The sequence below is a fragment of the Gavia stellata genome, chromosome 2, assembly GCF_030936135.1.
Source record: "Gavia stellata isolate bGavSte3 chromosome 2, bGavSte3.hap2, whole genome shotgun sequence".
In the NCBI taxonomy this organism is placed as follows: Eukaryota; Metazoa; Chordata; class Aves; order Gaviiformes; family Gaviidae; genus Gavia; species Gavia stellata.
In genome coordinates, this window is record NC_082595.1 from 80,269,385 (window position 1) to 80,296,718 (window position 27,334).

Genomic DNA, 27,334 nt, shown 5'->3' on the forward strand with positions numbered 1-27,334 from the left:
TGCATGCTGTATTTTTACTGAGACCACCATATAAAATCAAAATTATTTTTACCTGAACCATTGGGAAGTACCTGAGGTACACTATGAACAAACTTGCTGAAGGCCAGCAGGTAACAATTATGGACTTCATTAGAAGTGAATGACTCTATGCCCAAGAGTCTAGCCATTCCTTAAATACACTTTTTGAAGACCATGTCTACACTTCAAAAAGTTAGTATCTATGTCTCCTGCCTCTGGGAGTAACCCCTACCTGTTGGCTTGCTGTGCAGAAGGAGGCTCTGGTGGAATCTGGCCAGGCGAGGCCAGACCAGTTCCGGGGGGAACTGGCACCACACTCGAGGCGTACAGAGGGACCCCTGCAAAGCTGCAAATAATGCACCTCCTTGGGCACATGGTGACTCCTGCCCTTCCCGCTGGCTGGCTCTAGCAGGCTCTCTGCTGAGCGTGCAGCATCACAAACTGGTCTGGAGGTGTTTGTAGAGGTCCTGTTAATTGCTTTCCAACAGTATCTACTTCTTTTCACTGGCTGTATGGGACAAGTGACTGTTCCGTTCTGCCAGCCCAAAGGTATATTACTACATGCAGCAAAACCTTGGAGTTGGCAATTTGGGCTACAACCAAATGAGAATTATAATAAGGAATATCTGGCAGTCAATACCAAATATCATCTCCATTGCATATTATGACTTGGGCATACATGTACACAGCATGCTACCTTGATGGTCTCAGCCACACATGCATGTAACATGCTTCTCGAAGAAGTCTTCTCCGCTATGTCTTTTATGGCTGAAAATAAACTGGAATACGGAAGGATACTTCTCAATCTGCTCAGAGATTTGAATTTCTTTTTACTGTTGGCACAAAACAATAACACGCACAGGCACAACTGGGAAAGGCATGAAGGGTATTTGGAAATGTGCTTCTCTCACGGGACTATCTCAGAGTGTAAAAAGGAGGCAAGACAAATTTTTGTTTCTTTCCTTGGAAGTATAATTTTATGTATGTTTTGATGTATCAGAGAAGTAAATTCTTCTCACTTAGCTTAAATTTTACTAATTAAAAAAAATATTGAGCATATTGGTAAAATAAATGGAAATCCTGCATACGTGGGGCACTACTTTTACTTAAGCATAAGGCATGAAAAAGCAGCTTTTTTTTTTTTTCCCAAGCATAGCTATCGTCTCTACTCTTGATGCTCACTAGCTGGAAATGAAGCCTAATACAGCGTTCCACTTCCCAGAAGCATCTGAGACTATCCACCACATACATCATCATTGAACAATCTGGCACTGACATTGAAGTTGACTGTTTACAGTGATCTGAATATTTAGGTAATGATGAAGTCAGTGTTGTAAGATGCTAAGCCTTTTATTGTTTTCCTTGATCCTTTATTCTTGTTCTTCTCATTCTGAGCTCATCACATTTTTCAAGCTTCTGTCAGGGGTTTGCGCTTATCAATGTTAGTAAGTCTTTATTCTTCTGATAGCTTTAGGATCCACACATCTTCAGCTTTGCTCTCATGTTCTTCATTCCAGTCTGACTTGCTCTGACTCCAGAGCAGACCAAACTAACAAAAGATAATAAAGAACTACCTACAGATAAACTGCAAATTACATATTACCCACCCACAAAATATTATTCATCGATAAATTCTTTTTTCCTTTTATTCTGTTCTCTTCTTCCTTTTAATCTCTGAGAGGCTGACTCTACAGTAGAGCACAGCTACAACGAGTCTGGTTCCCTTGAAGCTAATTTTGCAGTGAAAGACAGTTCAGTGAAACGAGAGTCCTATACTGTCCAAATGCATTGCAATGTACAAATTACAGTTTGGAGTATACTGAAAAGCTGATTACTCTGAAACTGATTTGTGAAAATAGATTACTTCACTGTAAGAAGAATTCATGTGGTAATATTTCAGTTTTCACTGCTGCTTAAAGAATAGTATTTGCCTTCAGTTTTTCCTCCCCTGTGTTGTCTCAGGATCAGAGCTGAGAACACTCAGACTTGGAGATCAAATTTTGTTTCTTAAATAAGATGATATCTTGACATGGAACAGGATCTAAATAGTTACATTAGGGTTCTGGCATAGTTTTTCTTCCTTGTTAAAGTATTTTGGAGAAAAAAAAATGACTGCTACAGTAGTCTAGGTATCTGTCAGCTTTAGATATCTGTCAGTAATTAACTTTATCACTTATTAGAATAAAATGCACTGATTAGGAGTTTTTAATCAGTAAAATCCACACATTTACTATGGGTTAATATTTAGGTCTAGTCTGGAAAAACATAAGTACAATTTTAAAAGTTAATCATTAGGAAGCTAGATAGGTAATCCTGGCTTATTTAATAATCATTAGCAAGTGTATAAAGATTTCAAGATACAATTGATGGGAACATTTTTTGGAATTCCTACCTTGAATTCCACGTTCTCCTGGTGGCCCTGGCAAACCATCCTTTCCTGGTGGCCCTGGTAACCCATCTTTTCCTGGGGGCCCTGGTTTTCCATGAGCTTGGGAGGCAAGCATTGCAGCAGGCAGCTTCAGCTGGGATACAAACTGAGCCATCCTTTCTTCATTAACAAAGGACACAAGAAAAAGTGGGTAAGAAATCTGCTAGCAAAATATGGGAAAATAAATAAATCCCAAAGCCCCAGCTAATGTAAGTTTCTGGAATTAAGGTGTTTAATCCTTCTAAATGTCAAGGTATTAAATGCTCCTTATAAGTACTGAGGCCTTCAGTTCCAACTCAGACTCACGCCTGAGTCTTTACCCTTTGAAATAACCTGAACGAATTTGTACTAAAGCTTCTATTACTACTCTTCTTTTACTAATGTATTGCAATATTTCAAATGACTTCTGACTCCTGTTCATGGAAGTACTTAAAATACATGAACACAGAATAATTAGTACTTAACACCCCTAATGAAGGGCTACCTTGTATGTTTGTAACTCATTAAGTTGCAAAGTAGAGCTTAAATACTGCGAACAGTTCTTGGAATGTGCTGAAACCCTGGAAACAGTTGGGAAAAAACCTGTAAGTGCTCAGCAAATTTATCATTGTTTGAACATAATTATATTAAGTAGACTTAAACAACAGTTAAACACAGCTACAGCAACACGGCAGCTGCTAAGTCCAAAGAAAGTTACATGACATGTAAAGAAATTTATATAAAGGCTGTAGGGATGTAAAACATTTAGAACAGAATTTAAGATTTGTTTAGTTGTATAAATACTTCATTTTCCTACCTTCAAAAACCTTAAGAACCTCTTGTTTGATATATTTTTTTATTTCTTCAAGTGAAACTATATCAGCCTGATGAGAAAAAAAAAAGGTGATATGTATCAGAAGAAACATACAGAGGGCACTTTATGATGCTACAAAAAAATGCTGAAATTAGCATTAAAAATGTAAATCTTTCACCAAAAATTAAATATTTAAATATATTTGTGTTACTTAACTGCAAAGGCCACTTTATTGCAAATACATGATAGTATTATAAAGACTACTAACACCATGAAGTGGAAAAGGCACTCCCAACTGTCAAGATGATCAGCATGTTATGTGATGGAAATTAATCTGCATAAGACAGTCAGGATGTCCAGTGACACCGCTATACTTTACTTGCCTTTTGCATAGCATTTGCCAACTTCTCACCTCCCCTAGGGACTAACTGCTTTGATGCACAGTCAACTAACTAAAACTGCATCACAGGTTCAATAACTTCACTGGAAAAGGTTTTTAGAGCTTTACCCTATCTGACTGAGGGTAAAAAGAACCCATAACATGGATGTATGCCTGTGTGCACGTGGAGACAAACCAAGATATCTACAACTGACACGCAGCATTTCACTGTCTTTTTAAATGCTGATTTCCCTTTTATTGACAATCATTTTTGTCTGCCTCCTTTTCTTTATCAGTTGCAAAGACTTACACTTTAGCTCTTAAGCTTACGAAAAACTTGAAAATTATTGAGTAGCCATATTGATTTGTCAGGAGCTAAAGAAATAAATAATTAAAGTTTATCTATAGCACATGTTTAAAAAAAATTAAAAGGAACTGCTTGATCACCTGGGTATACTTTTTCCATCTCTTAACAGAACACTGAAATTATCTCAGAGATATCTTTGTTTTTCTGATCCTGTGGGATTGCTGGGTTGAATTTCCACTGCTTAGCAGATGCTACCTGCACGTTGTCTGAATTCAAAACCAACCAAGAAAAACTTGTATTTACTTACCGGAAACCCTGGAGGTCCTGGTGAACCTGGGGGACCTTGATGACCTGGTGATCCTGGATAGCCTCTATCTCCTGGTGGCCCCATAGGACCCACATCCCCCTTTTCTCCTGATGGGCCAGGTTTCCCTCGTTCGCCTTGTGGGCCTTTGTCCCCTGGAATACCTTGATCTCCCTGTGTAAAAAGTAGAAAGAAATCCATTGCACACAGTGGAACAAACTAGGAAAAGTCACCCACGAATGCTAAAGAGAAAATTCTTCCCTGTTCAGAAATAGATTTTATGAGTCACGCAGGTAAGCTGATTTTACAGGTTAACTCTTGTCTCTGAACACACAGCAAGTAACATTTTGTTTTCTTACACTTTTAATGTTGAAGTCAACAACAAAAAAATAGTTTGACTCTGTAACCCACTTTTCAAGGACAGAACTTGGGTGCAGAAAGTTTATAGCCCTTATACAAGGATCTAGAAATGTCAAATACAGCACAAGTAGAATTTAGGTGCTAAAATTCCCCCAGACACATGGCATCAGACTTTTTTCTGTAACTTTCCCTAGAAGCCTAATATTTTATTTCTGCATATACACAAAATTTCAGTTAATCAAGAAACAACAAATACAAAACTCCATTTATAAGGAGTGAATTCTTTGCAAACAAAATAAATTAAAGGTCAATGTTCTGGCCAGCAAGAGCTTCCATCATGGCTGAGATAGCATTTAAATTTGTTTTATTTGTGAGGAATTAAATCTTTTAGGTGACTTACTGCATTAGCCATTAGTCCACTGAACTACAGCTGTGGAGCAGAGTGCCACAAGTCACAGGTTCAGATTGTTAATGAACAGCTGGCAGTTCTTAAGGGTCATGGACTGCCCTTGCTGCATCACCTAAGCTAATGTTAGGCTTCACCGTAAGCAGCAAACAGCACCAAGAATTGACTACATCATTTCTAGATAAATCCAGAATCTACATTTATGAGGGGTGAATGAATGGAATTAATTGCATTCTTAATCTACAGCAAGCGCTGGTAAACTGTATTCAGATCTGAAACATCATTGACTGATAAAAGTGTAGTTATATTCTTAAGTCATATTTACATGACATGTAAAGATTGAAAAAGAAAGAAATGAAGGTAAGGATGCAAGCAGAAGGTTGTATAACATTTTTATCACCTATCTGTCCTCCAATCTGTATGATTCCCAGTGAGTTAGAGCTTATTACTGACTATAACTAAGCTTCACTACAAAGACCACTTGTGATGTTTTATTGCATTAACGGAAACCATAATGCATTCCCAATTGGGGTTTAAATTGTCCTCAGTAAGACTGCAGAGGCTCTGAACTCTGAAAGTCTACTACAAGAAAAAAACCACAGTGTCAAAATCTGAGGCCTCATCATCTCACACCTATAATTTTAACCTCTGTGGTGGGTTGACCTTGGCTGCCTGCCAGGTACCCACTCCACCTCCTCAACAACACAGGGGAGAAAATGAGATGAAAAGCTTGTGAGTCAAGATAAGGACAGGGAGGTCACTCACCAATTACCATCGGGGAAAACAGACTGAACTTGGGGAAGATTAATTATTGCGAATTAATAATAACAGAGCAGGATAGTGAGACCTTCCCCTCCACCCACCCCCTTTCCTCCCAAGCTCAACTTCACTCCTCAGTCCTCTATCTCCTCCCCAGGAGCAGTGCAGGGTGATGGGGAATGGGGGTTGCAGTCAGTCCTTAACACTTCGTCTCTGCTGCTCCTTCCTTATCACGCTCTCCTCCTGCTCCAGTGTGGGGTCATTCCCATGGGATTCACTCCTTCATGAACTGCTCCAGAGTGAGTCCTTTCCACGGGCTGCAGTTCTTCAGGAATGGACTGCTCCAGTGTGGGTCCCCCATGGGACACAGTTCCTGTCTGAAAACCTGCTCCTGTGTAGACTCATCTCCTCATGGGGTCACAGGTCCTGTCAGGAGCCTGCTCCAGTGTGGGCTCTCCATGGGCTGCAGCTTCCTTCAGGGCACATCCACCTGCTCCGGCGTGGGGTCCTCCACGGGCTGCAGGTGGATATCTGCTCCACCGTGGTCCTCCATGGGCTGCAGGGCACAGCCTGCCTCACCATGGTCTTCACCAGGGGCTGCAGGGGAATCTCTGCTCCGGCGCCTGGAGCACCTCCTCCCCCTCCTTCTTCACTGACCGTGGGGTCTGCAGAGCTGTTTCTCTCACATATTCTCACTCCTCTCTCTCAGCTGTTGCACAGCATTTTTTACCCTTTCTATCACACGGGCAGTACCAACGTCACTCATGGGCTCAGCTTTGGCCAGCAGCAGGTCCGTCTTGGAGCCGGCTGGAATTGGCTCTGTCTGACATGGGGGCAGCTCCTGGTGTCTTCTCACAGAGGCCACCCCTGCAGCCCCCCTGTGACCAAAGCCTTGCCACGTAAACCCAATACAACCTGCGAAACTGCTAACATGATCACATGGTCAGGGAAGTCCATGTGACATGGAAACAATCTCGGTGTGATTACGTTTATCGTGTTTCTCTGAAATGACTTCTCTTGCCAACACTGCAGACGCCTGATGTCCAGTTTTAGTTTCTGGGCATTAATACTTTGGGCAAAACTCTAAATATGCAGCATATGAATGATTTCCAACAAACACACAGCTAATTTAGCTATTCAGTAGAAAAAAGACAAGATACGATGTGATACCCAAAAGACACCTATAACCCTTGTCAAAGACTCTCGAATTTTCAACAGTTGATGGGAGCAGGAAAAGGAGCATATGTGCATTGGGGGAACTGGAAGAGTAATGTTTTGATGGAAGAGGCATACCTTTTCAGGCTTCTATAAATTTTAAGATTTATAGGAAAAAGTGTTCTGTCCTGCATACAGCTATTGTATGAGGACGCGTATTGCAACACGTTGAGAAATTCAGGGCAGAGGAAGGATTCTGACTGAGAAGCAGAACTTTTGTAGTCTGCAGGGAAGAGGCTCTTTCCTGGCCTTAAGAAAGTTTTTGCATCCAACTTCCATCTCCTACTTTGCTCATAGCAACCTGAAACATTATAAAATTGAAGAACAACTCCTGTTCTACCATGTGTTCTTGCAAAACTTGAAAGAGGTATAGCCATTAATACAATTTTTAGTTTAGTCACTTTTTTGGAGATTGAAGGGAGGCCACTGAACACACCATTTTGTCTGATAGTGCTTTCAAATGAGACCACACACACATGCATGCACTCACATATATAAAAAAAGCTGTCTGAAGATTACTATACTTAGAAGAAGCCTTCATTAAAAACATATTTAAGGCATAGAAATACATATATAATATCTCAGGTTTATAAACCTACAGAGTAGGTACGGATAGCTATTCTACTAGAAATAAAGAAAAATACAGGTTTCTCTAAGACCATGGTGCTATGGCAGTGTGAAGCTGATCCTGGAATTGCTTTTCTTCTAAACAATTGCCATTTTACAGGCTGCCAATGTGTAGGAGGCAGATCAAATACTGCAGCCACTTTTCAAACAAGCATTTTTTTAACTGCCTCCAGTGTTTTCTTTGTGTTTGGAAGAAGCTCCTGGTAAAAATTCATAAAACTAGGTTATATCTTCCTCCAGATTCCTCTTTAAACTCTTCTTCATTATGATTTATACAAAAACCAGGGAAGGACATTTGCGTTTTGCGATCTCTGCCTACGGTGCTGATTTATTCAGTCCTCCTCCTTTCTAGTGTTCTCCCATCTCTTGCATTTAATCTTGTACTAAATTCTGTGCAGAAGGAGCTATTGTTTTGCCTGGGTTTCTATATGCTCTAGTCCAGCAGGCTCCTGGTCTGTGATCAAGGTATGCAGATAATAGCAATAAATGAGCCATCCACCAGTACTTTAATCTGTTGTTGAAATGTCTTGAAAGGCATATTTCTGATTGGTATAAACCACATGTTTTCAACTGGTTTGTCACTCAGTTTATAAAGTAGTAATAACAGCAGTGTTTAGTCACTCAAAGCATGTATAAGATTATTTCAGCCCAGGTGACTTCTTCCTTCTTAAAATGGATTCTACAAGGATATACTTCTATTAGACATGAAAACCTCAAGGGTTTTATTCTGTCCTTCCAATTTTGATGCTTCTCTTTTCTGTAATTGCAACAGCTGGTCTCAAACTGAAAGAGTATGCTGTACAGCAGTAATAATAATGGCTGCAAGAAAACCTTGACTTTGTGTTATTTTCTGTAATCATTACAATCTCTCTCACAGACGCAGGTCTGTAATACCTTATCCAGAGGGGGGGAAAAAAAAAAATCAACTCCAACTCCCCCACTGATCTCTTATCTGAGATGCAGACTTCTGCTGTGTATTTGGCTGTTATTTCTTAGGCAGATCTTTCCTTGCTTTCAACAAACCTTTTCTTTTCGTGCAGAATTGTAAGGAACAACCGACAGCTTTCTTAAAACTGTATTCCGATACTGCACTGTGCATATTTATAACTTTCCTGTTATAAAAGGTTGTGAGAGATTTTGATTATCACCTGAGACAAAAATACTTCTGGGAATTGATTTTTTAACATGTATCTATATATTTGTTTTATTTTTTTATATATGTGTGTGTGTGTATATATATATTTTTATTTATTTTACTCTGTACAGAGAGAGCTAGATCGTGACATGTTTGCCAGTGATCCCAGAAATGAGAGCAGATTCAGGCATCTGTGACCTCTCTGAGAGCAAGCATATATCAATATTACATCTATAGCTACATGTACATGTGTATATGTATGTACTCTGTCACTGGTAAGACTGGAATAAATACACCCTCTTCTCTTACCCTGAAGCTTCCCAAGTTTTACTCTGATGAAGCAAGCTAAGGCTGTGTCTCTGTCTCTTGCAGACTTTTTCAACATCCTCCTCCCTGTCAGTATGTTTCAAGGTCATGCACCTGCAGGTCCAGACTCCTCTTCTGGTTGTATGTGTACAGTACTATTTGCAGGGCATTCAGATAGGTTGACACTGACAAGGTCAAGGCTGAGCAGTGTAATGCAGTACACAGGAGGTGGTACAATAAGATGGTTCTTACATTTTATTTGTGTCCTTAAAAGGAGAAATAGAACATTGCAAACTGTTCATTTTTGCAAGGGACAATTATTGTAATAATGGTTAAAACCTCATGTCTCCTCAGTGTCATAAAGCAGCACCACCTTTTCCAGATTACACATGGAGGTGCTTTTCTGATTCATCAAATAAATATGGTATCAACTGGATTAGGACATCAGGGCTTTAGCAACATTCTAACAGGAGCAGAATATGCGCTAGGATTTTCTGTGCTTTAGCAAAATAAAGATCATCTCTCATGTCCCGTAATGATTCCTGTTCACTATGATCTTGTCACCACGGACAGAACGGTGTAAACATTTTGGGAAGCAGTAAAGTATTGCATTGGCATTCCTGCTGCCTAAGTGTAACAAGCTTGTTTTATATAAAACATGGTTTGTGATTGTGACATACGAAGATCCAAGGGATGACGATGGGGCAAGCTTTACAGCTCTTGCAAAGTCTGACAGCATCACAAGAGGATTAGCTAGTTTCTAATTTTCAACCTATTGATCAATTTACACTGTCCAGGCCTACTGTGTTAGGATGTCTATAAAATGTGTTTTTCCTCTAAATGCAGAAGACAGTTCAATTCTAATTCCTTAAAATGGTGTCTAGGACTAGACCTTTTAGTTGTCTAAGAGACTGCTTGAAGGTCACAGAGAATTAATTTCTTGGTTTTGCCTGTAAAATATGTGTTGATGAGGTGCTTTGTTCAGTAAAAAGAAAAAAGTTATTAAAACAAGGGACTTACACGTTCTCCTTTGGGTCCTCTGTCTCCTGGTCTCCCCACAGCACCCTGAAAAATTGTTTTTGAAAAGAGATAAACATATCACTTAAAGGCTTTTTTGTACATTCATCTGTTCGCAGAACTGAAAGTGACTGCTTAGGATTAATAGCTATGGTATTTGTGAAGAATAAAATACACTAGTATGCAAAAGCATGTTTTCCTACCGGAGGACCTGGCAATCCATCTTTTCCATTGATTCCCTATTTAAAAAAAAAAAAAAAATTAATAAATATGCATATGTATAGGAATTTAAAAAATATACAGGTAAAGCTCAATGTTTAGCGCTGGTATCAGTACATACTCCGAAGCTGCAGAGGCAGCAGTTTGTGTGGTTATAATACAGAAATACTCACGAATGGTCTTAAGATGTGAAATAACAGAACGCAGGGTGATACTGAACTACAAGAACATTAGATTTAAGCTGAGGGCAGCACAAAAAAAAATCTTTGGCATCAAGATGTGCATCAACTTTAATGGGCACACAACTTTAAATGACAAGTTATATGGAAATTCTGCAAATGTGGAATATGGACCTGTAGATGCACTTCTCCAGTCCCAGCTAGTCATTATACAACCATAAAAGAGATTTCTCGTATTCTAGGTATTAGTCCTGATGCCCTATTACCCTTCTGCTGTTACAGACATTATGCCTTAATAGCAAGTGGCCAGATCCATTCTGTGGTCCTTACAACTTGTGGCACGGCACAGCTTCAGCCTCTGGGCTAAACATATTTCCTTCCTAAAAGAGGGGAGTCTCATTCATACCACCTGTTGGAAACAGTCCCAGGCACACATAAATCCCCAAACTGAAATGTAGCATTATCTGAGAGTCCTAGTTGGCATGGGTCAAAATAATGTCAGAGAGTATGTTAACAATTGCACAATGCCAGATAATTGCAAGATAAATGCTCTGGCACTGTTTAATTTACTAGGATATACACGGATCTGCATATGCAGCAAACTCACTGCCATTTCAGTGAATCAGAAAGAAGGACTTGCATGAGCAAAGACATCAGGAATATTTCCTTGCCTCTCATACTGCACAATGGAGTTTTGCACAGATTAGGCATCTTGGGCCAGTTTGCTGCTCAAGTTAGAGAAATTGTCTCTTCTTTCAAGACAGAAGTGTAATGTGGAGATGTGCTGACAAACTGAAATGGTCTGCTTCTCATGCGTGTCCCCAAAACACCAAGCTTCGGGGAAGATAATGAGTTCTGTGCTATCCTAGCTGAACCACTTATAGAATATAAACTAGGTTGTTTTAAGCCAGCTCAGACAGTGCTGACTACAGTGCTGTCACACTTTTATTAAACAAAGAGGTCAGATTAGATGTATCCTAAGTGAACAGTAAATGTTTCAGCTGCAGTGTTGTATCACCTGTATACAGAAGAGTTATGAAGTTTACTCAGAGCACGTGCTTCTCTATCTAAACTGAAACTGAGAATGTATGGTGTCACCCCATCCTTTATAGACTGTGTGGAGTGTCTGGGTTAATATTTGCCTTCTGAAAAAATACGAGAGGATCCTTTATGTCAACAGGATCCAAAGGACCCTCATAAGACCTTTAAAGGCAACATCTTAGTAACATTAATTATTGAAACATCACAATACCAGGAATTCCTGACTGGACGGTTAATATTGAGCACTGTAGCTCTAAGTGTTCGTCAGATGTTACCTAGCCTAACACAAAGCAGGATGTAATCTCATTTCTTTTGTAATTTCTGGTAAACTAAGATGCATCCTTTTGTCATGAACATATATATTCAGTATAAAATTGCTTACTGGTTTTCCTTGTGGCCCTTCTGGCCCAGGGAAGCCTATATCTCCTATAGGTCCTCTTTCACCCTAAGAAAGAAGAAAACACACATATAAATCTGCATGTAAAATCTTGCATTCAGTGTTTGAAATATTTGTGTATTATCATAAGAGTCCAGAACTCAATTCTGTACTTACAGGTTCCCCTGGCATCCCTGGGGACCCGGGAGATCCCGGCTTTCCCTGCAAAAAGAGGGCATTACAAATTCAAATTACTAGGAAGCAAAACATAATTTCTCTTAGGTCAAAAACAAAAGAGGATATATATTTGAGTAAAATATTCATGTTAATGTTCATTAAATGCTTTAAGAGTAGAAAAAGAAATATTTAACAGATTTTTTTAATATTTGTGCCACATTAATCTGGCTCTTGTGTACAACATAACTCAATCACTTGGTCTTCTTCACCCTTTCTGAATACTGAGATAATATTTTAATGAAATTTTCTTTTACACCATGATTTACCTCTCGAGAATTCACAGTCAGATCAAAGTTTATCACTGTATATGTGAAATTAAGATTTTTTTTTCCTTCTGGTATCTCCTAGTCCTGATTTTTTTTAAAGTGACTTTATTAATGACTTGACACCTTTTGCAAATTTTCTTCATGCTCTTTTTCAGTCACTTTTATTATCGTTTTATGTTCAGCCTGCCAGAATTCACAATCCTTTCTCATCTCATCATTTAGATGGTGATTTCAAATGTCTTTATTTTTTTAAATGATGCCTTGCTTTTAACAACCTATCTGGTTCAGCCCCAGATAAGAATCTATTACTCTGAATCTACATTTCCCAGAAATATCCTTAGACCAGATCCTCAGCTGACTTGTACAAGTGAGAGATCCAACACATCAACGCCAATGACAAGTTCAGGAACAACAGGACTGAGGGTTCGTGCTGAAGAAATAGGCATTAGTGGCAATTCTTGCAGAATCTCAGTCCAATTTTCCCTGATAATCCCATTCAGCAAAAGGCCAAAGCTAAAATGAGAGGTTTATATTCCCAAATGGGAAAAAGGGTCCACTATTCAATCTAGGGAATAATGCCAGGCAAGGAGGACAAATTCTCTTCCAGTAAGATATGTGGATATATTTCAAAAACTCTTCCTAGACTACTAAAAATATTGTCTCTCATGCATCTATTAATTTTTTAATTAAAACTGCTTAGCCTAAAATGTTCAAGCAAATAATTTATTTCAGTGGATTTTATTCGAATTAAATGTAATCAACAGAATGCAACTCCATCAGTGATGAAGGGAACTCATTAAATATTTCATATCCAGCTAGAATAGAGAGCAACAAGAATAAGACTTGGAACATATCCAGTGGGAAATACACAGGGAATGAACAACTGTGATCATCCTAACCAGCTACCGCATTCTTGATTCACAATGTGAAATGTATTTCAAAGCAACAAACTTTGAAATTCTTACATGGGCTATAAAACTCAGAGAAATACTTCTCTTTTCCCTTAAATGTGCAATGTTGCCTCATTTTAGGAGAACTTAACTAAATTAAGCTCTTTAAGCTGATGTTCTCTCTTGGAACTCACAGTAGACTAAATAGACTAAATAGACACAATAGACTAAATCAGTGGCTAATGGAAATGGGAGTGCATAGATGTAAAGTTCTCTTTGTTTTACGAAACACATATTTATAATTTAAAAACAGCTCCTGAATGGATTGGTAGCTGCACAAATTTAATAATAAATCTATTTGCATATAAATAACTCCATATTGCCTCCTGAAATATGGATAAACATTTTCATTAAACTGTGAATGCAATCTAAAGAGAAGTTGGCTTCATTTCCTTTAGGAACACAAATGAATAATTATAATTTCAATTTATCATTAGTTACATTTACTTTCACCTACAACAAAGTTTCTGGATGACTTTCAGAAACTTCTCTGAATGCCACATGTAAACAGCTGACAAAGCATTCCCCTAAAGCTAATGTTTGAGCGACTTGATATGCAGATCCTCGTGGACTGCAATAGGTAACGTTCATAATTCTTCTTTGTGATAGAAAGATGCTCAGACATTTGTGCATGTCCAGGAACACCGAAGATGTCTTTATCAATAGTAAACTGAGGCAATGAGAAGAATCTCTCATGCTTTTTTAACTAAGTATATGCAGCTTCAAATTCCAGCTTTATCATGTATTCACACCATTCCCTCCTGTCATTTTAATAATAATATGAACCTCAGTGGTATTAAAACTCTCAGCTCTTTAGGAAAAACACATCATTTTCAGACCTGCCTGTAAAGCATTAGCCAAGCGCTGGCGTTCCACAAACAGCGATTGAGATTACAGCTCAGCACCTTGCTTGACCTGTTTTTTCAGCTTCTAACAAACTGAGTTTTCTTTAGTGAATATACATACCGGTGTCCCTGCTGCTCCTGGCGTGCCAGCTGGTCCACGGTCACCCTGAAGAAAAGATAAATCTATACTTAAATGGTAACAGTCAAAACAGAATTTTGTTTGTGGATTCCCATTAAAACCTGAGGAAGGATTATTCAGTGAACTGAAAATGAGGACAAGAGCCAGGCTCTGCTAAATACTAATATTTAGCTCTGCCACTGACTCATTTTACAGACTGGAGCAAGTAACTTAAATCTTCTGTTTACACTATCTTGTATAATGTAATAATTTCCATGCTATCCCTTATACTATGCTTGAGGCCTTCCTTGAAAAGGGATGGAAAGTCCCTGACTTATCTGTAGTTTTCCAAATAATTATCATTCGTGGTCATGACAATGACCAAAATTCACATAGGGTAATTCACTATCATATCAACATCCCCATATTTAAGACGTATCTTTGAAAGAAGTTTTCGCGTTCCTGCTACCCAGTCATCCATTTGCTGCAAGCCAGCATCCTCAATTTGCTTCTGCCCTGGTCCTTTCAAGGCAAAGTTTCTCCTTTTAGCATACAGCAACTTTAATCTACGCTGTAAACTAAGACAATAGCTTTTGTGCTGGAGCTGATGAGTTGTGGGCACAAATTCATCCTTCTCTCTTGAGAGGACTGTAACCCAAAGCAGACCTATGGAGCTCACCAGTGGTAAAACTACACAGCAAGATTTGCCCTAACCCACCGCTGACATGTATTGGTCTGTAACACTACACTCTGCTAGTGTAAAGTTGGTTAAAAATGTAAGAAAAAAATCAGGCTTCCTAGTTTCTATAATCATGTCAGAAAAGCCCTGGCACAGTTAAAGCCATACTAACAGAATATTTTTGTGAGATGAGTTTATGTTACCTGGAGCTCTTTTGCAAAAGCTCCGCAAACATAGCTACAGCCACGTTCTGTTGTGCAGAAGACCCCCAGGAGATGTTGGAATTTCTGGTTTCTGTTCTTATACCTAATGCTGATTTGCCTCATTCTCATAACTTTGTTCAGGTAGCGCAATGATAACACTGGTAATTAGAAACATTTAACTCCATTACACAAGTGTAGACAGATGACAAGTTAAATGTCTGACCTTGTGTCTGGAGGCAGAAGCTTGCTTACAGACCACAGTTCAACCTCTCTTGCTCTGGAGGCTAAGAGAAGTCACTCAATGCAAGCTCACCCCTCAGTGAGGGAAACAACATGCACCTCAGGAACACCTGAGCACTGGGTATCTGTAGCAGGGCATATTGGCTGGAGCACTGCGCTCTGTCCCCGTGGTTATTCTGGACCCAGAACTTGTATCGTGGTGTTTTCCCTATACGCTGGCTATGACAGTGAAGCTAGAAATTCTAACGCTTCCCTTGCAACTTTTTTCTTTTAAGGGTTATTCTGGTCCTTTCAGGATTGTGATTTGTAGCATGGCTGCACAAACCACTGTGTCAGCACGGCTGAGGAAAGAGACATTTTAGCCTGGGGACACGAAGTTCTTAAGCCAGTTCATGAAATTACAGCCAACATTGTCTGTGGAAGACGGCATTCTGCTACACAGATGTACCTAATAGCTCTAAATTCAAAACCAGCATGCGTTACAGTGTTGGGATTGGCAGACAGACTCTGGGATTCTGTTCATTTATTTGCACCAGAAACGTGGAATTTTGACCAAATTTAGTTAAGGAAAGGATATTTTTACTTTGGAAAAGGGCCAAACACTCACTTAGCTTGTTTAGATGATCTGCACCATTGCTTATTCCCTTTATTTAGTTCTTGTCCCCACTTTGTCTCCTCTAGACCTGTAATATCTCCCTGGTTTTGCTCATTTTGAATTCAGACTAGTCTTCAATTGCTTGTAAATTGTAGTCATCCAGAGAAAGAATCATCTAATGTAATTTAAACATCTGGTATAGACACCTACCTTAGATCTTGTCACTCTCCACTCTCTGGACAAGTAGGAGTAATGCACAGTGATACTGGGAGAGAAACTTCATTTACATTGCTTTTTGATGAAAAATAAATTTCAGTAAACTATTTTTCTATGAAGTCATTGAATAACATGTAATTCAAAAAACTGAATAAATATCCCATTTAAAAAAAAATTACTCATTTTTGTTCTTAAATTTAAAAGATATGGGTAAAATCAAACTGTTTTCAATGATAGAAAACTTATTAACAGATTTTTTCATTTATCCGCTGATTTTTTTGTACTTTGCCATATTTAGAAATGAATACCAAAATCTTCACATTTTTAGCATTTCATGACAAGCTTTTCTCTAAATTCGTAGCAGCCTCCACAACTAGTAAGTGAAAGGCTGAGACGTGCCACAAGCTGAACGAAAGGATAACTTCCTAGCACTGTAATGCAGACTTGAACTACAGGAAGGAGCTGGAGAATATGATATGGTTCGGGATGTGCTATGGTGGCATCATACATGCAGTATGGAGTGCAAGAAAAGCAAAACAGAAACAAGAGGCCTTTTTTAGAATCATGAGCAACAGTCTGAGAAAAGATATTTTTGCTCACTTTAGAGCAGGATGCAATACAATAGGAACTGTAAGGAATCACTCTCTCCCTCTATTTCTACTCTTTTCTATATTTTTACACTCATCTGAAATAGACTTTTTTTTGTATGGAAGTCTTGCATGAACTAGGTCTAGACTAATTCAGGTACAAACTTCTCTTCAGATCTGTAGCTATGCCGTAAGTCTTAGAACAAAACAGACAGACTGTAAGCTTAAGACGATGTTCAACAGAGAACAAGAACGGGTGACCAGACTTAGGAACATGTTAACTATATTACTATCAAGTAATATAGTTATATATAGTATATGCTATATATAACGTAGTATATAGTAGTATTCTATCAAGTTAAGAAAACAAAATACTACAAGACCTCCTACACACAATTTTCCATTTGTGGAAAATGAAATTTTGTGTTGGGTGAGTATATGATTTAGATCCACAGTAAAGCAAAAAAAGGAAATGCAGATAAATATGCAAATATTTTTCACACAGAAACATTAACTTACACAAAAAAAATTCAAACAAGGTTTCAGAAAACATTTAGCTGCAGATAGTTGCCACTAAGAAGCCATGACTTCTTTTTTTAAGAGTCCTACCTTTTCCCCTGGGAGTCCTTCCAGTCCTGGTAATCCCATCGGTCCTGTGTCTCCCTGATTTTTTTTTTTTTAATTAAAAAGGATTGCATACATTAGAATTTCTGTACTCTACATGAGAAATGTTGAACAGCAAGCAATAGCAGATTATTTAACTTGAGATTTGTAAAACAGCTAACCAGTTATTAGGTGAACAGAATTTATTATGCCCTATTTTAGTGATCTGTGAATTAAGCTTTTCCCAGAGGCACTGTGTGACTATTTGAATTAACGGTTTCAATTTTGATGAAGAATGCAATCCAGAAGACCCCCCTGCAGTGTTCTTGTAAGCCAAGGTTAGCTCTAAAGCACCTCCAGGCGGTAGAGCCCGCGGTGTAAGCATATGCTGTCCAAGCAATTCCATGCTCTGTTCCCTAAACAAAGCTTACTCTGCAGCAAGGGACACACAGACTAGGTCCCTGTGTAGGTCTTCAAGTTTTGAAAGAAAACCAGAAACATGCTCCACTAGAGAAATCAGTTTAATGTGTAGAGTGGGGAGGCCCTTTTGAGTCTTTTTCTTTTTTTAAAGAAAATCGGTAATTTACCACAGAGATTTAAACTACAGCCAACAAATCCAGTACTTCAGCAATTCTCAATTAAATCAAAAGCCACAGCTAATTCCCCTCTGGATTTCATGAAGTTTCTGGCAGATCTCACTTTCCACACCTAATCTCTGTTTGGGAGATGGTGCTTCCTGAGTAGGAAACGGATGCTGGTACAGAAAGATGTATTCAGCTTCTGGGCGTTATGGTGAAACGAGAAAAAAGGCTTTGTGACTTTTTTTGAAAATACATTAATCAACTGTTTTAGGAAACTATCTGTCGCACAACGCCATGTTTTACTGTGAGAGCTGAGGGGTTCTGTTTTGGGTTTCTTATTGTCCTTGAGGAGCACAGTTACCACATTGGTTCACAGATCAAAGTTTAGTTTTTCATGTAGCTGGCTCTCCATTAACACTTGGCAAGGAATCAAACATGATCCTAGGCCCTGCAGAGGTTGGCTGAGTGGAGATCACGCACCTTCATGACAGATGAAGTCCTAGCGAGCTCTTAAAAATGTTACCTTCCTATACCACTTTGGTCTTGGCTAGGTGAATCTGAGCTAGCTGCACTTAATCCTACTGCAATTTTTGTGTAGATACTGTGCCTGCACTGGTAGGAAAAAAGATACAACTAAATGATACTGGCATGCTGCTTTCATGAGTAGAGCCATTTCTCAGTAGTTTCACACTGCTACTGAAGAGAAAGACTCCATGATACGGACCCAAGTCAGAAGACAAGAACCCTTCAACAGAAGACAGTCATCATCATCTTCCAAATACTGTGGCCTGATGTATTCAGACAAGGCCAGTCTCTAGTGACATTTAAACAGCCTATGTGTTGTGTTCTGACATGATTCTTTACTACCAGGCATCCAAGATGTTTGCTGAACCATCTCCCTATATATTTTGCCCAAGACTAACAATTCGAAGACAGGACAGCAGCTGGAGAGGTCAAGTGTCAGCTTCTTGGTGGTTGAACAAACTCCTGAATGTGTTAAGGAATTCTGTAAGTATTTCTCTGAAGTAGTAATTTGTTTCATTCATAGCAGACATAGCTGTTCTTTACTTTGCTGGAAGGGATGCGATTTTGTTTCAAAAATGATCTCCAATATTTTTCAGGGTTTCCTGATCTTTATCGAGTAGACAATTCATCAGCAGATCATGGGGAATGCAGTCCAGCTGGGCACAATTTTCTTTCCTAACTAGCTCAGCTGCTACTGCTTTTATCAGCAAATTCTTCTCATCAATTTCCATTAGCAGACACATGGTACTCATCCTGATTCAGTCATACTGCCTGAAATTCAAAAGAGGTGTGGTGGACACAGTTCTACCACACTGACCATGAAGGAGCAGTACCTATTTTGCTGCCTCACAGTGTTACAGTGCTGTAACTATCATTATGCAGTTATGTGATGTTACCTGACTTGAAAAAGAAGTACACGAATGTTTTAAAATTTTAACTGCTGTGGAAGCACCTGTCCAATTTTTAAAGCAATGTCCATTTAGAATGACATTTGATACTATCATACTTTTAGGGCTAAACCATCAATACTCAAAATTTACTATTCTATTTTGGGTATTTTCACTGATGTCCAGTCATCAAGACACAATACCTGTAAGTTTCAATGTTACCACTTTAAAGGCTAAGAACTACAGTGACAAATCGCAAGCTAATGACAAATATAGTTTCTCTTTTTTAAAGGCAAGTTACATCACATGTCAAGGACTTCGGGAAAAATGTACACCCAGTCAGAATTTGGATCTACATTCTGCTGGTGGCTAGCCCTACGCATCTGCTCAAGATTCTTCCACTAGTTGCCCTTCCCCTCCTCATAATTTTTAATGAAAGATCACATGAAAAGAACATAACACGATGCTTAAAGGAAAAAACATCAAAAAGTTAAATAGATCTGCTTTTGAATGTCAAACTGCATAGTTGAAAGGTATAGTGGCTCCCATGATCATCATCATCTTGCTCACCAGAAGCAATGTGATCATACTGTAACTAACCATCATGCCATTTCCAAAGAAAACATCAACTTCTAGTTGTTACTAGCTAGCATGACATAGTATACTGTCCTTTCTCCCTTATCACTTTCAAATTTAATTTTGAGAACAATCTAATAGCTCTTAAGGTATTTTCTACCTTTATTTCACATTCTCTATTCTTAGATATATCCAGGGACAGCTCAGCAGAGATGAATCCACAAGCAGGTAATACTATGTTCCGTCATTCATTATATTATCATTTAGAACTATTTACCAGAAATTGCAAAATTTGCAAGCCTGGCAATTAAAAAGTCTTTTTCAGATCTACTGATTCTGCAGGAGGTAAGCTACCTGCTAAAGAACGTTAATGGACTCTTCCGCCCTTGTGACTAGGCTCATGTGTTGAACTACTTGGGGAATTCTCTACCATGACCAAAAAATACATACATACCACTGTGCCAGGATCTCCTTTTGGACCCTGCAAAGAAATGAAGTAGTGGAAACACATATAAAAAAGAAGAGTTACACAATAAGATGGTATTTTTTTGTATTACTGCATTATGAGTATACTTCGCTAATGCAGTCCATTTAGAATCAATATTAAGTCCAGCCCTCTCAGCCGATTAATTTAGTATAAAATCTTAGCAATATTTGGTTTCTGCTTTGCTGTTCCAGAATACAGAAGACAACAGCTGTGCGGTCTGGAGCGAGCCCGTCACTACAAATGGCATATAAGGTAAGGACAAAGTCATCACTGATGGCTACAATATTTTTACGTGGTTACCAAAATGACAGTCATCTTAAAACAGTAGAACTTGCCTATGATACTAACAAGAAAGTGGACCTAAATAAATGCACAGCATCTTTGGCTCCACAGAACCAAAGCAACAGCGTCCAGCTGCAAGGTGGTGCCTCTGCACTCTGCAGTGTGGAAGACATCAGCCCTGTATTACTGCCACAATATAATTCTCAGTTTTACACATTTTTCTGCGCTGTAGCTACACGCAGTGAATCAGTGACAGAATTCATGAGCTTCTCATTTCTGTTATCAAATTTAATCCATTACAAAACTATGCCATCACTAACTATAAATACTATACTACACATTTTAAGATATTAGGATACTTTCACTAAAGAGTCCAATACTAAATTATGTACCGTTTTTGCAGCCTTTACTTGCTATGGTGAAATACTTAAATCAAAATAAACTACTCTTAGGACTACAAAGGTGATTAGGGGACTAGAACACCTTTCTTATGAGGAAAGGCTGAGGGACTTGGGTCTTTTTAGTCTGGAGAAGAGAAGACTGAGGGGGAATCTTATTAATGCTTCTAAATACTTAGGGGGTGGGTGCCAGGAAGATGGGGCCAGTCTTTTTTTCAGTGGTGCCCAGTGACAGGACAAGACGTAACAGGAACAAACTTGATCATAGGAAGTTCCATCTAAACATGAGGAGGAACTCCTTTCCTTTGAGGGTGGCAGAGCACTGGAACAAGCTGCCCAGAGAGGTTGTGGAGTCTCCTTCTCTGGAGATATTCAAAACTCGCCTGGACACATTCCTGTGCAACCTGCTCTAGGTGAACCTACTCTGGTGGGGGGGGTTGGACTAGATGATCTCCAGAGCTCCCTTCCAACCTCTATCATTCTGTGATTCTGTGATACTCTCCAAAATGGGCTAAAATGCTTGATAAACACATAAAATTGCATATGTCATCATTTATTACATACCAATCATATCCTTACTTTTTCTGTCTTTCACATATAAAGTCAAATTCCATGCCACCTACCCAAACTGCATGCAACTAACCAACCCCTCTGTTACTACGTCAATTAACTATTAGAAATTACATTTCTGTTAATACTTACCGGAGGTCCTGGTGGACCTGGATAACTAGCGACGCTCACACCTCCCTGTAACAGCAAGTTTAAAAGTTGAGTTGGGCCAAAATTAGGTGTTGATTGACAAAAAATAATTAACATTAAAAAGAAATACCTGGAGTTTATATAAGCTGCTCATTCCATTTCTTTCGTTGTAAGGCATACCCTTTAAAACATAAAAACCAAGTAAGTGTCACAACTATGAATTATAAAGGCAGGACTCTCACCCTGTTCAAGTCCCGTAGCTCAGCAAAGCTGTGGTATCATTTTTGTTCTCGATCAATTTTTCAAAAATTCCAGACATTTCAGTAAGAACATAAGATACATACCAATGAAGCTCGGAACTTTTTTTATATTACAAAACCAGAAACCTGTAAATCTCAGTGAACATTACATTTTGATATTTATTGTTATTTTAATTCTCCACAATTAATTTTGTGTTAGGTACTATTCCAGTTAATTTGGAGTCCAGTGAGCTCCCCGGACTTCCCGGAGGTTCCCCGAGTTCCCTGATCTCAGGTAACCAAGCTGTCTAAATTACTCTAATAACATTGGACACCAAGATTAACTCATTTGACCAAGTTTCTAGTATGGCTTTAGTGACCTGATCTTAGCGATGAATCACAAGAAAAAAAAGGAATACAGAAACCTTTTGCAAAAAGACATTGTTGTCATCCTGCACTATTAATACGTATTAGATTGACAGTCAGTTCTTTATATTACATTACATTTTACTCACAGGTATGTTGTTCCTAATACAACATTCAAATTACAAAACAAAATGTCTCACCGGAGGCCCAGGTGGTCCAGGTTTCCCAGGAGAACCTTCACTACCCTAGTACAGCAAGAGAATCATATAACTCATTTACTGTAACTGATGTCCAGATCTATTCCATACCCAAGCTATGATGACCATAATGACAATAAACAACAGATACAGTCAATAAGAACAGGTAATATCAAGCATAAATCCTCCTGCCCAGCTCCTGCTTAAGCTTTAGGCAAGTTATTAATCATTACTTTATACTAGTTTTTTATTTTGTTAGTTACTTGATGCTTTATGTGTAGTAACCTCCTTGTGGCAATGTAGTAGTGGTAACCTGGGTTGTGAAACACTTAATATATACCAGGAGGGAGAGGAAGAAAAATAGAGTTGTTAATATCAATTTCTAAACAACTGGCAGATAAAAGTTAACATTCATTTTATGCTTTGTATATTATTTTGCAAAAGACAATCCTCAGTTGATCATTCACAGGTAAATAAAGAAGAGCTACAGTTTCAGAAGTTCAGTTTATTTAGAAACACACTGAATAAAAATAAAGATCTTCTTTATTAAGAGATGTAATCAATATCTTTTTGGTTTTTATTGTAAAATATTAATCTGTGGTTACCCGTATCTGTAGTCTGCTCTGCTGACATGCATTGAATTGCTTACATTAAAAAAAAAAAGCTTCTGAGTTTTTGCCCCAGCAGAATGGTGGGGTCTCTGAACAGTATAGAGTTACAAAGGTTTCAACATCAAATTTCCCAAACAAGATCTTTTCAAAATCTCATCTGTACGATTCAGTTAAAAACACTGTATAATTTGGAACAAGTCTGCCAGAATTTTTCACTGACATCATTGGATCTCATTAAACATATGTCAGTAGACACTTAGGCTGTATATTTAAAATTATTAAGGTGACAAAAGTCAAGCTAAGTGTTCAATGGCAATAATTAGCTCACCAGAAAAATATAATTGTAATTAAATGTTTGTACTAGGATAATTTCCAAATGGTCCTGCTAATGACAGAAACTGTCAGCCTCCAAAGGGTGATTTGGAGTACTTCACAGAGAATAAAAATACTATACTTCAGAGACCATATTATATCATCATTCGTCAAATATATTCCCCAGATGAACGAAGGATGAGGAAATTACTCTGGCTATATTTCAGTTTACTTCATCACTCTTCAGCCATTGGACTTTTGCCCTTTTTGATTGATAAGACACTAGTTATAGAGCAGTGGCCTCTCATTCCCACCCGTTTGTGAATTATAAACAAGGAACTAACAAAGACTTGTGTTTTGCATAAAGGAAATAAAAGGTTACATAAAAAGGAAATAAGCGTAGAAAATTTTTGCTATTATGGTCTGCAAGGAGACAGCTCTCAATCAATTTTTATACTGAAATAATTTCAGAGCTTTACAAAATAGTTTCCTTTCTTAGTCATACCAGAGTCAAGGTTTTGTAGAGTATTAGTAGGATCACATACATTGATGTAGCAGTGCTATGCCTGGAAAACTTCAGGCTAAAGCTGAAAAAAACTTCAGAAAAGTGTATTCATATACAAAATGGAGAACTTGTCCTAGAAAGTATTTTGAGCAAATTAAGTTTGTGTCTGCTGTATTTCACTGATCTGAGGTGCCCAGGAAATGAATATGACCTCTTAGCTATAATGGATAATTTTGAGTGCCTGATAAAAGAGAACATAAAACATTGATAAAAAGCAGTGCTATGACATTGTAAATTAAGTATAAAGGAAGCTTATATATTTTTGCAGAATAACTTATACTCAATAACTTTCAGTAATTGTGAAGCACTTATAAAGTATGCAATCATTTTTGACTAAAATACTGGTAAAAGAATAAGAAGCAGAGCCAGGAGTAATTAGTCATACACTACTTCACAAACATATTTTTGCTTTGCTGAATTTTATATAATATGTCATACTTAGAGAACATTCTCTGCAACTTACATACACCATAAAGACTATACTTCAAAACATAAGCCCATACATATGGCATTGTTTGGAGAAAGTACTTCCATTAAGACACAAATAAAAATTAATTTTAATATGTACCTCAAGTTCTTGTTTGCACTCTATGTTAAAAAAACCCCAAAACATAGGAGCGTAATGGGATTGCAAAACCTTCGCAGATCTTTACTAAGACTTAAAAGAAGGAATACCTTTTCGCCTTTTGACCCTGCTGGACCGGGATGTCCAGGTCTTCCTGTTACTCCCTGCACAACACAGCATTGGGTTATATTAGTTAAGAAACAATGAAACACAGTATTTTTGCACTGCAGCTAATAAAACTTGTACTGTTTGGAGGTAATTTAAACCCAGTTATGCTTCTCCTCCAGGTTTAAATATTTCTCCTCTGTTTGATACAACAGCTGTGTCCTTCTGTCCTTTGAAGGGTAAAACTTGTGTTTGCGGTTGCATTTTCACCTTGGCAGACTAAATGCACTGACCTTAACTGGCACCTCTTGATACTGCTAAGAATCATGCTTTACTGCTAAAATGTTGATTTATATGTTCCACATTAAACTTTATAAATGTGCTACAATTTTTGAAAGGGAAACATTAGTATTGTCAGCAACCTAGGAATGAATAATGATGATGCTAACTAACGTGATCCCATCTGGTATGTAGAAAATAAGATTTAAAAAAATTTCCAAGGCGAGTTTTCCCAGAAACACCAACATTTTCAATGATACTTTTCAGTGACTTCAAATATTGACAGCTTATTCTCATACTTCTTTAACTGTGAAACCAAATGATTACTTGGTTTCAGTGTTAAATGTTTTCAGAATGCCTAGCTGGAATTATTTTTAGATTTTTATTGCTAACATTATTACTGTAACTTGGGTACAAATACATAATTAACTGCAAGTTTGCACATCATAAGTCACGTAACCTCACAGAGTCTCTAGTAATGCCAAAACTCCAAACCCATTTAAGTTACATGAACTTTGAGCCCAGGCAATTACAGTATTTTCAGTAACATCAACTCACAACATAGTTTCTTTTATTAGAGCGAGTATGGGTAAGATTTTATTATTACTCTCCTAACAGCCAAAAGAAAGGACAAGAAACTAAGAATGTGAAGCTTTACTAGACAGTTATAGCAACCTCTGCAGAGATAGACTAGAACACCGGTGATACCACACACTTACAGATGGTCCACTGGGTCCTGGTGTGCCTGGCAGTCCAGGAGCACCTTGAAGGCCCTGGAAATTAAAAGAGCATATGTCTATTTCCTCTCCTACTTATACCTCAAAAACTACTTATATTCAGCATGTCCAGCAGTATTATAACTATATTAAAGCACATTTTCATCTAAAAGATTGGCATTATTTTTAGGAATGAAGAAAAACCTCACCATGCAGGGAAGAGATTATCCTTGAACAAGGTTAGAGGCAACTTCTTGCCTGACTGATAAACATCACTTGTCCTTCAACCTTTCACATTGTTAGCTTATGTCCTGTATATCTTTTTGTCTTTAGTTGTGCAAATAAGAGCAGGACATCTGACTTTTCCTTAGAGATTAATTTTCTATTTTCTATTACTAAAAGGTTTTTTTGCTGGTGAGAAGACATCTGCTCAGACTTCTCAATGTTACCTGATGCTATCTAAATGCAATGATGCTTTCTGCCTGACCTATAGATTTTGCTTTTTTGATAATGGAACATGAAATTTTTCATAGTATTTAATGAGCTACTTTCCTGCTCTTACTCTATTTGATTGCCTGGAAATTGATGGATTCTGGTATCCACTTACTAAACATACAGGTGTGCAACTTACTACAGTGGATACAAATAGGATTTGAGACAAGCCTGCATGTCACTATAGTCTTTCCTCTGCCACACACCAGGCTTAGGTGCAATTTTAGACACATAAAAGTCATGTACTAATGAGAGCTAATCGCTCTCGGTTTCCCCTATAATCCATGAAAGGAAATAGGTCCCTCCCAGCAGTGATTAATTTTATCTACACAGGGTGCCTATCCTCTGACAAGAGGAATCACCTTAGAAAAGGCGTATTTCTCATGTCAAATGCAGTGTTTAAGAAGGCATGGCTAAGGGGGTAGTCTAGAAAACCGTAGAGGCCAGAGGCCCTGAAATAGTGGCTCTGAGGGAGAGACTGAGGGAAAAACTTCAGACAGAAATAAATCAGGAAAGATGTGGAGATGGAGAGAGACATTGATTTCCCTTTCTTGCTCGTACACACAGAGGACATTGATCCACCTCTGCAGCTTTTTAGAGTGGCAAGCCAACTGCTAATATGTTCTCTTCTCTTTTTGAATTACTTTGATGGTACAGTCCCCTGGAAAATGAATATGAAGCCAAAGGAATGTTTGCTGTAATTCTTATTACTGATGTTAGAAAAAACCCTTCCCTGAAAAAAAAGGAATGTTTTAAAAGGGAAGAGAACTAAGCTTCAACAAAGATTAAAGGGCTATTTGAAAGCACGTGGAAGTTTATGAGTGTATTTCAAAGAGCTTCATGTGGGCTTCTCAATCTCTCTTCCCCTTCCCATGCTAACCAAATCATAAAAATGCAAATAAATGCATTCTTTTAAAATCTGTAAATTAGTAAAAAAATTACTTTTAAACTCTGTAAACTCTTTCATACGTGTTTCTGAAAATAAATTCACTTGCAGCCTTATAATGTTGTTATCAAAAGCTCCTGCTAAACACTGAAAATATC

The 27,334-nt window shown here is 38.1% G+C and overlaps 1 protein-coding gene across 1 annotated transcript in view; it reads right to left on the reverse strand.

The window, feature by feature from the left end:
* COL19A1 (collagen type XIX alpha 1 chain) overlaps positions 1-27,334 on the reverse strand; it is a 201,151-nt gene that overhangs the window by 4,813 nt on the left and 169,004 nt on the right. The window contains exons 34-48 of the mRNA XM_059829068.1: positions 25,802-25,855; positions 24,809-24,862; positions 22,649-22,693; positions 21,974-22,024; positions 21,847-21,891; positions 20,432-20,458; positions 17,415-17,468; positions 14,289-14,333; positions 12,047-12,091; positions 11,876-11,938; positions 10,258-10,293; positions 10,058-10,102; positions 4,233-4,403; positions 3,243-3,309; positions 2,411-2,566 (exon numbers count right to left, since the gene is read on the reverse strand). Of these exons, the coding sequence (XP_059685051.1) occupies positions 2,411-2,566; positions 3,243-3,309; positions 4,233-4,403; positions 10,058-10,102; positions 10,258-10,293; positions 11,876-11,938; positions 12,047-12,091; positions 14,289-14,333; positions 17,415-17,468; positions 20,432-20,458; positions 21,847-21,891; positions 21,974-22,024; positions 22,649-22,693; positions 24,809-24,862; positions 25,802-25,855 (958 nt within the window). The remainder of the gene's footprint in view (positions 1-2,410; positions 2,567-3,242; positions 3,310-4,232; positions 4,404-10,057; positions 10,103-10,257; positions 10,294-11,875; positions 11,939-12,046; positions 12,092-14,288; positions 14,334-17,414; positions 17,469-20,431; positions 20,459-21,846; positions 21,892-21,973; positions 22,025-22,648; positions 22,694-24,808; positions 24,863-25,801; positions 25,856-27,334) is intronic.